The following is a 13,076-nucleotide window of genomic DNA, read 5'->3' as shown; positions in this document are numbered from 1 at the left end:
TTGCTATCATCTAAGTAATTTTCCTTTAGAACGATTTCTGTTATTATTCACGCTTCGACGTCGAACAAATAACGCCTTTCTCAGTTATATTTAGCAATCTAGTTTTTCAGACACCATTACTTTTTTCTTTCCTTTATTGCTTTTTTATTTGTCTTCTCGCTTTCTTACAGAACACCTGTTGTTTTATAAAGGAAACGACGAAAACTATTTTAAGAAACAAGTAGAGAAAAACAATAAAAAAATAATCAATAATTTTTCCTTTATTTATCAAAGTTAAAAATATGAACAAAATACTTTGTACATAATAATGTACCCCCTCTCCGTTCCTAATTACCTTTGTATCTAACGTGATAACGTAGAAGGTAAAAACTAACTCTTATGTTAGATATCTTATTATATTTCCAAATATTTGCAAATTAAAGATATCTGAAACAAACCAGTATTGAAATGTAATACCACTGTTGAGTCGGACACATATTGTATTATTATTATTTGGTTATACTTGCTCTAAACAAATTCCCTATGTAGTTTGTAGAGTACGACAAAATCCGGATTTTCAGTACTCAAATCCCAAAATCAAAATGCTTCAAAATACGATTTAGTTTAAAAATAAGTTAAGATATTAAAATGCTCAATTTGAAATTCTGCTAATATTTGTCTAACTCAACTAGTTTTTGTGTTTTCTTACTATTTGTTGTAACTCATAGGTTTTTAATTAATGCTAATTTTTCTATTCGCATCAAATTACTTTTTAAAAACAATTTTAATTCTGTGGATCAATGATAAGGTCCAGCGTGTTAACTGCACTGTCGCATGATAATTTATTCTATTACTGAAATTAATTTACTGACTAATAATTAGTATAAGTGTGTTGTTCCTACACATTGCGCTCCAACTATTGTATGTATAAGTCAATCGGTAGTTAGAGAGTGTACATTTTATATTAATTTATAAAAAAGGTCATTTATAAGAGAAAACCATTCCTTGTTAAAGTTATATTTCAGTAGTCAAATAAAAAATGTATCTGGCAGTACGATAAAACTAATAGAACGGTAAAACATTATAGCCTTAAACGATGCGCTGGTTTTTGTAAACAGGCTATCCAAAAATAAGTCCATGTTAGGTTGTATAAGTCGTTATGATCAAACTATATTTAGGTACTAACAAAAAAACAATCATTTAAACTTTATTATTGTTATTTTTATTAGGTAACTGATAAGAGGAGATACTGTAGGAGTACTGTAAAATAATAATAAGTATATCAAAGACGAAGTGTGATTGACTTACAGTTTATTTATTTGTCTTTAATTCTCAAACTATAGTGTAAGAACACATACATTTTTTGATATATATTATATAACGTGAAAATAATAAATACGTTGATTATATGATTATATATCTAATCAAAGAAAGTAATAATGCTATGTGGAAAGTGGTCTAATAGTATGTTTTTGTTTATTTCCAATAGAATTTAGTATTTTGGAGTGACCTCCATTGTTTTAACACTGTTGTAGTTGACGATAACTGCCAAGATGATAAACACCACACCGAACAACACCACTACGTATTTGACGTACTTGACGATAGCTATTGGTAAATACAGTTTATTTTTTATTAGTCCAGTCCACGTCTTGTTCAAAGCAACTCCCTGAAATGTTTAAATTTTAGACATTTTATTTTTTAATTATTCAAGTTTTTGTTTTTGGTTGCTTTTTATTTTTGTTATTTATTTGGATATGCCACTGATAAAACGGGAAAATATTATTACCTTAAGCATACACTATAGTAACTCAACTCTTAAACTATATTAATTCAATGATTTCGTACTCTTGTAGTGCAAATCGTTTATCTAAGAGCTAACAGTAATAACCAGTAATTTCTCACCGACTAATGTGATAATAATATATTTACCTCTTCTACCCAAAACAAGGGTATCAACCTCTCTTCTTGGCTTAGTTCTTTCATCAAAGCAATTTTAGATTCTTTTTTCAAAAACATATTGAACTGCATGCGCTTAAATCCTAATAAAGGTGAACCGGTCATCTAAAGTAGATCAATAAATGTATAGTAATAACTGAGGAAAGACGTGAAGCTACAAATTATAATTAAGAGGAGCTAATTTGGGCAAAGCTCGTAAAAAAATATTTTCTGGTAGATCTGATATAATTTTCATACTCGTGTATTAAACATAACTAATATTTATGAAAATAATCCACGTTTAATTTTTATTTGAAGGCATAAGTTCTAAACCTAAATTTACTAAATAAGTTTAACTAAAAGTTTAGTTAAACCTTAAACGGTTAGTATTGATTGCTGGGCTTTACATTGACAATTAAGGCGGAGGTCAAAACATCTTATGCCTCCCAAGGGCCAAGAATCCATGCCGTGAATAACACGGTAATAACGGTACTATTGATGCGACAACAAATATACATAACTATTACCGTTACTGTATTATTATAAATATTAAGTGTTTATGGTCTTACTGGCTCAAAATACATTTTGATTCCATGGTCTTCAATGGTAGGATTCAAACCCACCACGTCATTAAGATAACCGTCGGCCTTTAAGAAGTGCGGAAGAGTTGCTATGACTGGAGCACCTGTTAGTTACAACAAAGAGCATTATAGACTTTGTTTAGTTGTTTTAATAACCCGAAATGATTTGAAATACAATAAAGCATAAAATGTATGTATTAAAGAACGTTTTACAAGTTTTTCTTAATTTGTCATTGCATTACCTGCACATTTTGTTAAGTCTAACGCTCCGCTCTTCAAACAGTTTCCAGGATTCAGGCAATAACATTTTTCTTCGTCTTTTATCATACTAGCCGTGTATTCAAACACATGCAGACCATTGTATACCGCATCTTGCACATAGTCAGGTGCTAACGCTCTAAACGCGAGTCAAGTATTGAGCACAATTATTAAATGTATTAGCCTAATATACCTATTAGGCTATTACATTTAATAAATTATTTAAATTACAAATTGGCTATAATATATTTTGACTATGACTTATAGTACAACTATTAGAGTATACCTTTTAGACCTTAATATTTTTTTTAACATAGCAAATTATATTAAATGTAGACGTATTTTGAAAATAATAAACATACGTATTTATTTACGGAGTAAAACATAATTGATTAATGAAAAAACTTTTATTTCAAACTTACTTACTTACTTATTGTGCTTTAAATTGTACAGATTGTATATTTTCTCAATAAAAAATGTATATATATGTATATATGTCAGTCATGAGAGCAAAGATGAAAGACTCTCAATAACTTAACGTTTTCAATACGAAACAAATTAGCTGGGATCTTACCGAAATTCTTCGTAGAATTCTAACAAAATGTATCAATTTATGAGAAGGCTAATACTTAATATATTATAGTGATTAAATAATTTAAATGCGTCTAATTTGGTAGAGTAAAAAATCTATAACATAGTTTTCCTAGAAGAAGCTCTTTTGGGAGAGTCATAAAGGAGAGGTGGAGTGGAATACAACTAATCATTTATTCAAAACTTACAGAGATATACCGAATTGAAGTATTCCGAAAGTCAAACATGTAATTGAATTAGTATTCTGATATCATCATATAGTATCTCAACTGACGTGTGTCTGTGTTATATTTTAAAGTTACTAGGATCACGATAAAAGGATGCGGTGCGAGAGATAAAATTCTGAAACATACACAGACATCTTCTCACGCCTAATTTAGTATATGTCTTAAAAAACAAACATATGATATTTTTGAAATGTATTATTGTATGTATCGCTGGTTGACAATTTGAAGAAATTTGATGTTGTGTAAGTTTTGTTGAGATTTTTTTTATTAGAAACTTTTTCAAAAAATAAGCAAAACAAGATACTTTTTCCTTAATAAAATACTTCTTTAATTGAAACTTTTAAAATCGGATGGAGGGATCTGGACAGCGACATTTTTATACTGTATGCTAAAATGAAGTGTAATATAATAATACATGATTTTGACTTGGCGATGACACTCCTATCGCCCTATAATATACTATATAGTGACTTGGACTCTCACCTTTTGTGGAGACCTCCTTTAAATGTAAAAAAAAGAATCATTCCTTTGTTTATTGTTTACATAATAGATATGTATACTACTACATTAACGTAGTTTTTATATTTTTATTAAAATCAATTATGAATTTGATGTTTTTAGTTCAGACATTTAAAAGTAGTATTACAACGATATCACAAAAACGTGATTTTTTGAGTTAGGGAGACAATTTAAAAAAATGTATATACATAAGTGCTGGTATATAATTTAAGTACCTATGTTTTAGCTACATACCCATTTAGAGGTGTAGACTTCTCAATATAGTGTCAGAATAATAATAAAAAAATACTGTACGTGGTAATTTTGGTAGATACCTGCAAATGTCTCCGCTAAAACTCGCTAATATGGTCTCTCGTTTGATAAACGGTTGAAATATTGTGGTATCGGTACCATAAATCTGGTTGCACTCGTCGCCTGGCCAAGTATTAATTTTGTCTTTGCCATTAAACCGAATCACTTGGCCGACATCCATGGGTGACTTAAGTCCGCGTTTTACGGTGTAACGATTTCGCTCGATAGTTCCATTTTTCTGAATAAAAAATGAACAGTGAGATTTAAGGAGCACACATTAAGGTATCAAGTTGATGGATACCGGAAGTACCCATTGAATTCCCTAGTGAGTCTATACCTCTACACTCGGTGAAAACATCAGTTTCCTACCTGAATAGGTCTTTGTGCTGTTAACTACTTGTACTACTTAACTATATATTAACCTAATTAGGAAACAAAACTAATTAATATTTTATAATTTATCTTACCACTCCTAGTAGAGAAAACATGAAATGATTGTCGTCGACTTTGTGTAAACTTTCCGAATTTTGTCTTATCTGAGTGCAAATGGCAGTAGCTGCAAACTCGGTGGATGTACAGTTAATATCTAACCCTGTCCACATAATTTCGTTGGCAGTTCCTTTCATAAATATACTGTCTTGTTCTGGATACAAAAATGGAATGGCTTTGTTTACCATGCCCAGAGCACCCGGTTTTAACATTTTTGTCATTGAAACCATTCCCTAAGTAAAAAAATAGTACGGCTAATAATGTAATAATAAATATTATAATGGCTTATATAGTATATGTACTTCTTTCTGATTTTATTTGTATTGAATTTTTAATTTTAAAGAAGAAACACATGCTGTCTTTACTTACAAATAATGTGCACATTTTTAAAGGTGTAAACCATCAACTATCATTATTTAATAAACTATTAAGTGTATAACCGTAAATTACCACAATTGCCATGTGAGGCATGACGATGATCTCTTCTCCTGTCAGAGGACGTGACTTTTCCTCATCGAATATGAACGTATTTTTGAAACTGAACTCTACTGTATCATTTTCCACATCGTCAATCAAGTTTTCTTTTTCTTTCCACTCGCTGAAATAGTCATACCCGTCACAACGTTTGATATTAGTCCAATATACCCAGGGACACATTTTAGGGATGAGAGTACAGGGGCAGTATTGATCCTTATTGTGAATTTAAACTGTAGGCAACATTTTCAGACATTACAAAGTTATAATGATTTTGTGATCATGTTTCTTTACATTTTTATAATGTGTATTTAAAATGTTGCTAAGAAATGTTATTAATATTATTGTATTTATTTATATACTGATATGTACAATATTAACTATAGACATTACACAAATTAATTGTTAAGCTAAAAATATTAAGGCTAGGAGCTCTTCCTAGAGTGGGATAGGTTCCTAACAACCGTCTCACTATCGTGCTTAAGCGGGGTTGTAAAATAATCTAGTATTCCAGAAGATCAAAATTGTAAGTCCGTCCCCGAATTTGCCCACTACTCTAATGCACTCACTGATAGAAGTAAGGTCCTATTTCTTTTACAACGATTTTCTCGCCCTTTTGCGCTTCTTCTGGGTTTGTAACGTTAAACAAATATATTTTAAAGTCTGCCGAAATTGGAGGGTGCGACCACATCTCCCGCATTTTCGAATGTGGATTTAAAGATTTACTCTAGAACATAAAGGTAACAATCATTAATTATTATTAAAATATATTATTACTACAAATATTAGGTAACTATAGGGTGATTATGTATAAATGCCTAACTTGTCTTATTTGTTGTAATTTTGAACTCAGTCTCACTATTTGTATGCACATTGTGTAACAGTAAAATGTATATAGTTGGCCAAGAAACTCGACTAGACCCCGATCACAGAATAATTAACATCATGCTACTACTAATGTATATGGCCGTGACAGTCCTAGTGATGTGATAAATCATATAGACATATAAACTTTTCAAACTATTCAAGAGCAGCCTTTTTCTGTATAATAAGTTCGATGAAATAGGTATTGAATTTTGTTTTTTATAAATGTTATTTCAGAACGACACTCGACCGTACCTATAGTTAAAAGTCTTAAAACTAGTTTTAGGCGTTTGCTGTAGAGATAATATTTTTACTTTTACTCAATAATAGCTACTGTATTGTAGTTTATAAATTGTTACAATATGAGCCCTTGACTTATCATTTCAATTGAAGAACCCTCGGCCGTCTTCAGACACGATTTTTATGTATCTTTAAATCGACTCTCCTGATTTATTCCCCCTTATGTGTACACCAATTATCTTTTAATTTTGTATTGTATTTTACACATCGCAATTTTTAATCAAACTTTATTTGTCTCATGGTATTACTCTGTATTGTTTCCTTCATATACTTTTTTTATACTTTCTAATATCACTCCTACTTATGTTTTCATTTACTCTAAACGGCATTACTTATAACCACGTATTTATATTTGTTAACGTTGGCGTTTAATATAGACTTAGCATAAAACATCTCAATATTTTAAACAAATATTATGTAATAATAATGTCTATTACCTATATTTTGTATTAGACGAGAAACAATAATGACTTAATAAAATACTGTCTTAGTTTGTATTGAAACTAAAATTAAATTTGGTTAGCCATCATAACCAGCTAAGTCCAATTTCAGCGACAAACATGTTTTAGATCAGGGTTTTTCTCTAATCCAAAACTAATCACATTTCTGCTAAAATAATACGACCGTCCACTAAAGAAAAAAAAACAGCTGCTGCTATTCTATGCTCAAAATATTCTATTCAAAGTAACAATATTTTCAAGATTTTCTTTTGATATAATTATGTCTGTTGACGTAAAAACTTTAAATAGTCGTTATTTTTACCAAAAAATCTTCAGCTAATTGCACGTTGTTGTACAAATAGTAATTATTAATATTGTTGGTTCTAATGCCAAAAAATATGTCTAGGTACGTTATTACTATCATTACATTTTTTAAATCAAAAACCTTTACCTACAATGTTTTGAACAAATTATTTGCATAATAAATTTATGATGCATATATGTACATAGTCAGCTTAATTTTAATCGTTTAATAAACATGAATTAATTGTTTTTTATTTTAGGGTGATTAGTTGACCAAATCAATATTTAAATTCTTAACCTATGTCATAGTAAACCTATCGCCATGTATTGCTAATAACTTTATGCCTGAACTAAAATATTTAATGTTTTATTACAATAATTTTCTTGCATATTATAGGCTTAATTATAAGTAATATTTTTTTACTTAATCATTTTCTTCTATTTTGTTTTTTGGTTAATAAATTATAATTTTTACCTGTATTAGTTTTAAAACATTATTTTTATTTATTACTAGTTATTTTCTGACTTTTACTGCTTATGATTTAGGTTATAGTCGTTATGGTGTATTTTTTACTAAAACTCATAAGAAAATTTGGGAATACTAGATAGAAAAGTATAAGATAAAAAAGTCCAATATTTGAGTATTCAAAGTTTTTAAGTGTTGGAAAAAATGAATTGTTTGTAACAAAGCACTAGTAATATTCACAAACGTACAAATTTTAAGAGATGATTACTAGTATTCGTTTAATCTTATTTCCTGTCCAACTTCAAAGTATTACCTAAATAAAAAATCAGTTAAACAGTTTAAGTTTGCGTTCAAGTTAGAATTTATTAAAATGTAAAGATTTTAAAACATTTAATATGATAATATTTATCGAAATTTGGTGATAAATAAAATACAGTGACAGGAATACGTGACGGAAGGGAACGTCTAGTGTCACTACTTCAACTTGATTAGAGTAGATAAAAATTAAATAATTATTATATGACTGTTTAAATTTACTGTTATTATTTTATTTTTTTAGTTATCAAGGAGGTGAGTGACCAATTTTATTTTAACCGACGAGGGGGTTTGTTGAATAATTGAAGAAAGGTTGGTCATCAGTAAATTTGGGTGATTTGTAGTTGAATTACAAAAAAACTTGTGATTTGACTTCGTTTCGATGGTGGTCAATATTTTTCGTTGCCATTGCACGTTTTATTTGCCTTTGGAAACTCATCGTCTTACCTCTAGGATTTTACTATGTATCATCTTTGGAAAAGCGACCCATCCGACGAAAACTCCAAACAACAAGAAGAGTATACCGATGACGGTAAGTGTCGTTGGCGCACCCATACTGACGGCCGAGAGCTCCGAATGTTTACTTAAACAGTATCACTTAACTACTATACTGTTTTTTTAGTTTGACCAAGCACTTCCGAACGCGTATGCAGACTGTATCCATTTGGTGACTGTTTTAGCCACAAATTCAGCGGCCACACTGGGAAAATGTCTTTAGTTAAATTCCAAGGTCTATTCGTTTATGTGTGTGTGTGTGTGTGTTTGTCCAACGATCGCGTGGAATACAGTATTTGGATACGGTCGGTTGTGTATCCATAACCTATCATTATCTTGGCGTCTCTCTAGGAAAGTCGGACTACGTTGTAAATAAATTAAGACAATGCCGTAGTAGTCAAGGTGATGGCTTTCTTATCGATAACGTCAACAGCGATGTACTATAATTAGAAGTTTTGCTATTAAGTATTATACAAGAGCTGTACTACAAGGACCGATAAACGTACATAAAATTATTGTTCTTATTATAATACCTTCCTTCGAACGGAACACTCTATAAAAACAGATGGCCAACAACGCAATTTTAACCCAGCGTGGATGACGGGTTCAATTAAAATGTTCCCACAGGGTTGTTTATATTCAAGAGCAGTCAAAGTTTTACCAAGATATATTGCGATGATTTAAAGGGATCGCTATATCCATTAAAGTTAATTTTGAACTATACTTGAGACTTTCAAGTCTTTGAAAAACAAACAAGCTGTAGGAAGTATCTAATCTTATATAGTGGAGATTGCACTCATATAGTATTATAACACGGCCGAAATGAAGACACAAAATATAGATTTAAGTACAAACTGATGTTTTTAAGTCAATTATGACTATTTCAAAATATTAGCAGGAAATAAAAAATTATAGATAAAAGATAAATATTGATAATAATAACTAGAAACCCTAGACCATCTAAGATATTTGTCATAGATAATTTAACCGTTTATAAATTAACACTATTTTCAACATTAGAAGAAAAATATATGAATAAACAACTCAGAAAGATGAACATAAACACCGTTGATCAGCTTTACACATAGACATTAGCACAAGTAGACTGCGAGAACCCATGCACTTAAATATTTATTGAGAATATTATTATGACATAAGTAACTTGATTTAAAATTTTGATTTTTTTTTTAATGAAAATTATATTGTAACAACGAAATGTGAATTTTTATTTTTTAAATATGTTTAATCTAAAATCTCACATGATGAAAAATTTACCCCAGTCACATAATATATGTGTGTGACTGACGTGAAATGTTTACCTAAGTCACACTTAATTAAAGTGTGACTTGAAACCGCCCGCGTCAATAAAGGTTCACCATGAAATTTGCTTTTTCATGAACTATACTAACTTTTTGTGCATTGGTGAAATTAATAACTTTATTTTATTTTTCTGGTTGAGCTTTAACTAAACGAATAGCTTATAATTGACTATATAGTACAATTTTTTAATTATATCATGATATTCTCCTAGAAACCCCTCCGAGAAGACTCAGGTGCAATTGGCCAGGAGATTTCTCGAGGTCTCGATAACCAAACTCGTAATAACAAAACAAGAACATGAAGACAAGTGGACATTGCCCATTAGATAAAAATAACTAATTACTCCGGAGTACCGTCACTAGACGGTTTTTTAAAACCAGACTTCAAGCGGTCTTCTCTTTTTTCTTCCAGACATATCACTTATGCTTAAAGCTAAATGCTAGCTAAAAAGCTTATGCTAAAGACAACATTACAGGATTTTTATTGAAACTGAGAGTTTATTTAATAATCGTATTATCTACATATTGATTGTACAATTAATGTTGTATAATATGATGTATAAGACACAATAGATATGTTTTACAGTTGCACGCTTAGTGTTACACGTAGTGTCTGAAAATACCAAACACATAATGTGTGCTCATAGAAGGGAGGGGTCAGGGAACTTGATGTCTTTGCCAATTTCGAGTTGCACGGTTAACGACGATGATAGAACACTGGATGTGCTGGGGCGTAGATCGGGGCGGCGGCGACTACCGGATGCGAGATGCTGACGCTGGAGTAGGAGGTGGCGGCAGCCGGGGCGTGGTATACAGCTGGAGCGTGGTATACAGCCGGAGCGTGGTATACGGCCGGAGCGTGGTATACGGCCGGAGCGTGGTATACGGCCGGGGCGTGGTATACTGGAGCGACCGCGGGAGCGTGGTAGGCAGCTGTAAGATAAACACCAACATTTATTGTATGAGCTCTTAAGCATTGTATAAGTTACTTGTACCTGTTATTGTATGTGTTACTTTAGACTAGATGAATTAACGATGTAATATTACCTCAAGCATTGCGCCCAAACTACGTGTTAAGATTATGTGTTTAGAGACTGTTGGGCATTTGAAATTCTATTTACTATATAACTGAGTACGATACGATTTGAAAGTTTTAGTTTGAAGAAATGCATAGGGTGTGTGACGTAAAGTGAAGACTACCACATGGCCAATAATAAAAAGCGTATGCATTATTAAAGGAGTTAACCGTAGTAGATGAAAAGATGATATTATTTTGATTCAGTATAGTTTGTTTTAAGAGATATAGACAGTGTCATAACTAGCGGCGGGATTTGAGTGCGTAGCACCCTCGATAGGACACCACAAGGAAATTGGACCCCCAGAAGCTATAGGTAGTATAGTATTATTATCATAAGAGGATTTATAAAAGTGGAATTATTGGGTTCTAATGGTATGTAGCCGACTGGCATGACTAAAGAGTAAAACTCCCTTGTGGTTCTTACACAAAATATATATACTCACCGATGATGGCACGTTTGTCCTTAACGGTTTCGGTCTTCTTTTCGGCTGGGGCGGCGGTTGCGGCTGCTACAAGCACAAAAGCGATCAACACCTTTAAAAAAAAAAAATAGATATATTAACACTGATCAAGTAACAATAATTATTGTTCGTTGCGGCTTACTGTGAACTGCATGGTTGTATTTTGTTTGGTTTTATTTAGTATTTAGGGTATGTAACCGTTTGGTTATTGTCCAAGATGTACTGGCGAACTGATGACAGTGGACGCCGGGTCTCCAACTTTTATACAGTTGACGAATGTCCGAGATGGCCGATCTAAACTAGGTTAGAGGCGACCACTTCCACCACCGGCGGTTTCGCAAAGTTGATTTTTATCCGAACATGGGCCGTTTCACTTGGGGAACGAGACGACAATTGGAACTGGCATGAAAGCTAATGACAAAAAAAGTAAAAACACGCCTCGGGTAGATGTAAGGTCGACCATTGAAGTACACGTCGGTAAATGAGTCACATTAATCCGTACCTATATTATACTCTTCGACCTTGGAAGTCTAAACGTCTTGGCGCGCTGATGGCCACCGCGCGCAATAGCCTGGCCCAAGTTGTTCTAATACTAGTTACTACTACATCGACCACTGCTCCATTATGACTCGAGTCCGCTATTCCCATCATAGTACGTCATTACCTAGCATATTGTTCGCAGTCCTTTGATAATAAAGGCAACAATGAAATCATTGTAAATATACAATTTAAGTACAACAATTTTAAGAAAAACTTGTCGCAATACACTGCAGTCATATCGGTTTGCCTTTATGATTATTTAAATCATAATTTAAAAAGTATGTATCGCGTAAGAATTAGATAGATGTAATTCTTACGCTTAGTCAACTAAGTAAAGTCGATATGAAAATGTGTAAGTGCCGAGATTGGTCGTTTCTGTAAACTATCTTAGGAAGTAGAGAGGTAGACGCAGAAATAGGTTCCTCAGTGTATTTTCGGGAAATATATCTTAAAAAAATACAAATGTTACAAGGACATAAACATATAGCAGTTAATTTATTTAATTAAACTTTTAATACACTTGAAATCTCTTAATTATTTAACGTGTAAGTTGATGTCTTAAATTTTAATTAAAACGTTACACTCACTATACATATACGATACATTTTTAGGTACATTAATTTGAATAATGAATATATTTTATGCATTTTTATAATTATACATTTTTAATTATAAACTGTAAATTCAAGAAAATGGTCATATTATTCCTATAGAATAATACTGGCAAACCTAAATATAACTACAACATAATAATAATTGTCGACGTCACTTTGATCGCAAACAAACAAATTACAGCTTACCTAATTATTAGGAATTTAAAATAAATACCTATATAAATACAATGTAATAACTAATAAACATCTTTCAATCTTCGTTCTATTTCAAAGAATCGGGTAGTATACAGCAGTATACTCGAAAAAAAAACAAAATAGAGAACTAGGACAATCTAATTCATTCGCAACACCATATGGGCGGGTGTTTTATGGAAATTTTAATAATAGGTGCGAGAAATTCACTCCAAATAATTACTTTGACTATGTTTACTATAACAAGATAAACCCCATAATAATTATTATTAGAGTTGTTGGGCAGATTCTGGAAATCCTAAGTTTAGAATAAGCTTATTTGGTGATCACTGCAGTTTGATA

At 31.5% G+C, this 13,076-nt stretch overlaps 2 protein-coding genes across 4 annotated transcripts; both read right to left on the bottom strand.

Moving 5' to 3' along the window:
- Positions 1-1,308: 1,308 nt before the first annotated feature.
- On the bottom strand, positions 1,309-8,691 carry LOC126835308 (sensory neuron membrane protein 1-like). Of its 3 annotated transcripts, none has more exons than XM_050567805.1 (9): positions 8,483-8,691; positions 5,917-6,074; positions 5,324-5,471; positions 4,852-5,106; positions 4,408-4,622; positions 2,741-2,895; positions 2,487-2,602; positions 1,912-2,043; positions 1,309-1,648 (listed from the first exon to the last, which is right to left on the bottom strand). In XM_050567805.1, exons 1-9 carry the CDS (start codon positions 8,588-8,590, stop codon positions 1,472-1,474), a joined length of 1,464 nt encoding a protein of 487 aa, XP_050423762.1. In that variant the 5' UTR covers positions 8,591-8,691; the 3' UTR covers positions 1,309-1,471. The 3 variants fall into 3 exon arrangements, with proteins under 3 accessions (XP_050423762.1, XP_050423763.1, XP_050423764.1); XM_050567806.1 differs by lacking the exon at positions 8,483-8,691 and adding an exon at positions 6,171-6,302; XM_050567807.1 differs by lacking the exon at positions 8,483-8,691 and having other exon boundaries at positions 5,324-5,580; positions 5,917-5,936.
- Positions 8,692-10,327: 1,636 nt separating this feature from the next.
- LOC126835328 (cuticle protein 16.5-like) lies at positions 10,328-11,670 on the bottom strand. The gene is made up of 3 exons (XM_050567824.1): positions 11,531-11,670; positions 11,371-11,461; positions 10,328-10,782 (listed from the first exon to the last, which is right to left on the bottom strand). Exons 1-3 carry the CDS (start codon positions 11,540-11,542, stop codon positions 10,547-10,549), a joined length of 339 nt encoding a protein of 112 aa, XP_050423781.1. The 5' UTR covers positions 11,543-11,670; the 3' UTR covers positions 10,328-10,546.
- Positions 11,671-13,076: the final 1,406 nt, after the last annotated feature.

The sequence above is a fragment of the Adelges cooleyi genome, unplaced genomic scaffold (assembly GCF_023614345.1).
Source record: "Adelges cooleyi isolate 19-005CV unplaced genomic scaffold, UGA_ACOO_1.1 ACOO_flye_CR_arks_rails_tigmint_CR_PRNA_23, whole genome shotgun sequence".
NCBI lineage: Eukaryota > Metazoa > Arthropoda > Insecta > Hemiptera > Adelgidae > Adelges > Adelges cooleyi.
The sequence above is the reverse complement of the archived record's forward strand: the minus strand, read 5'-3'. Positions and strand labels throughout refer to the sequence as shown.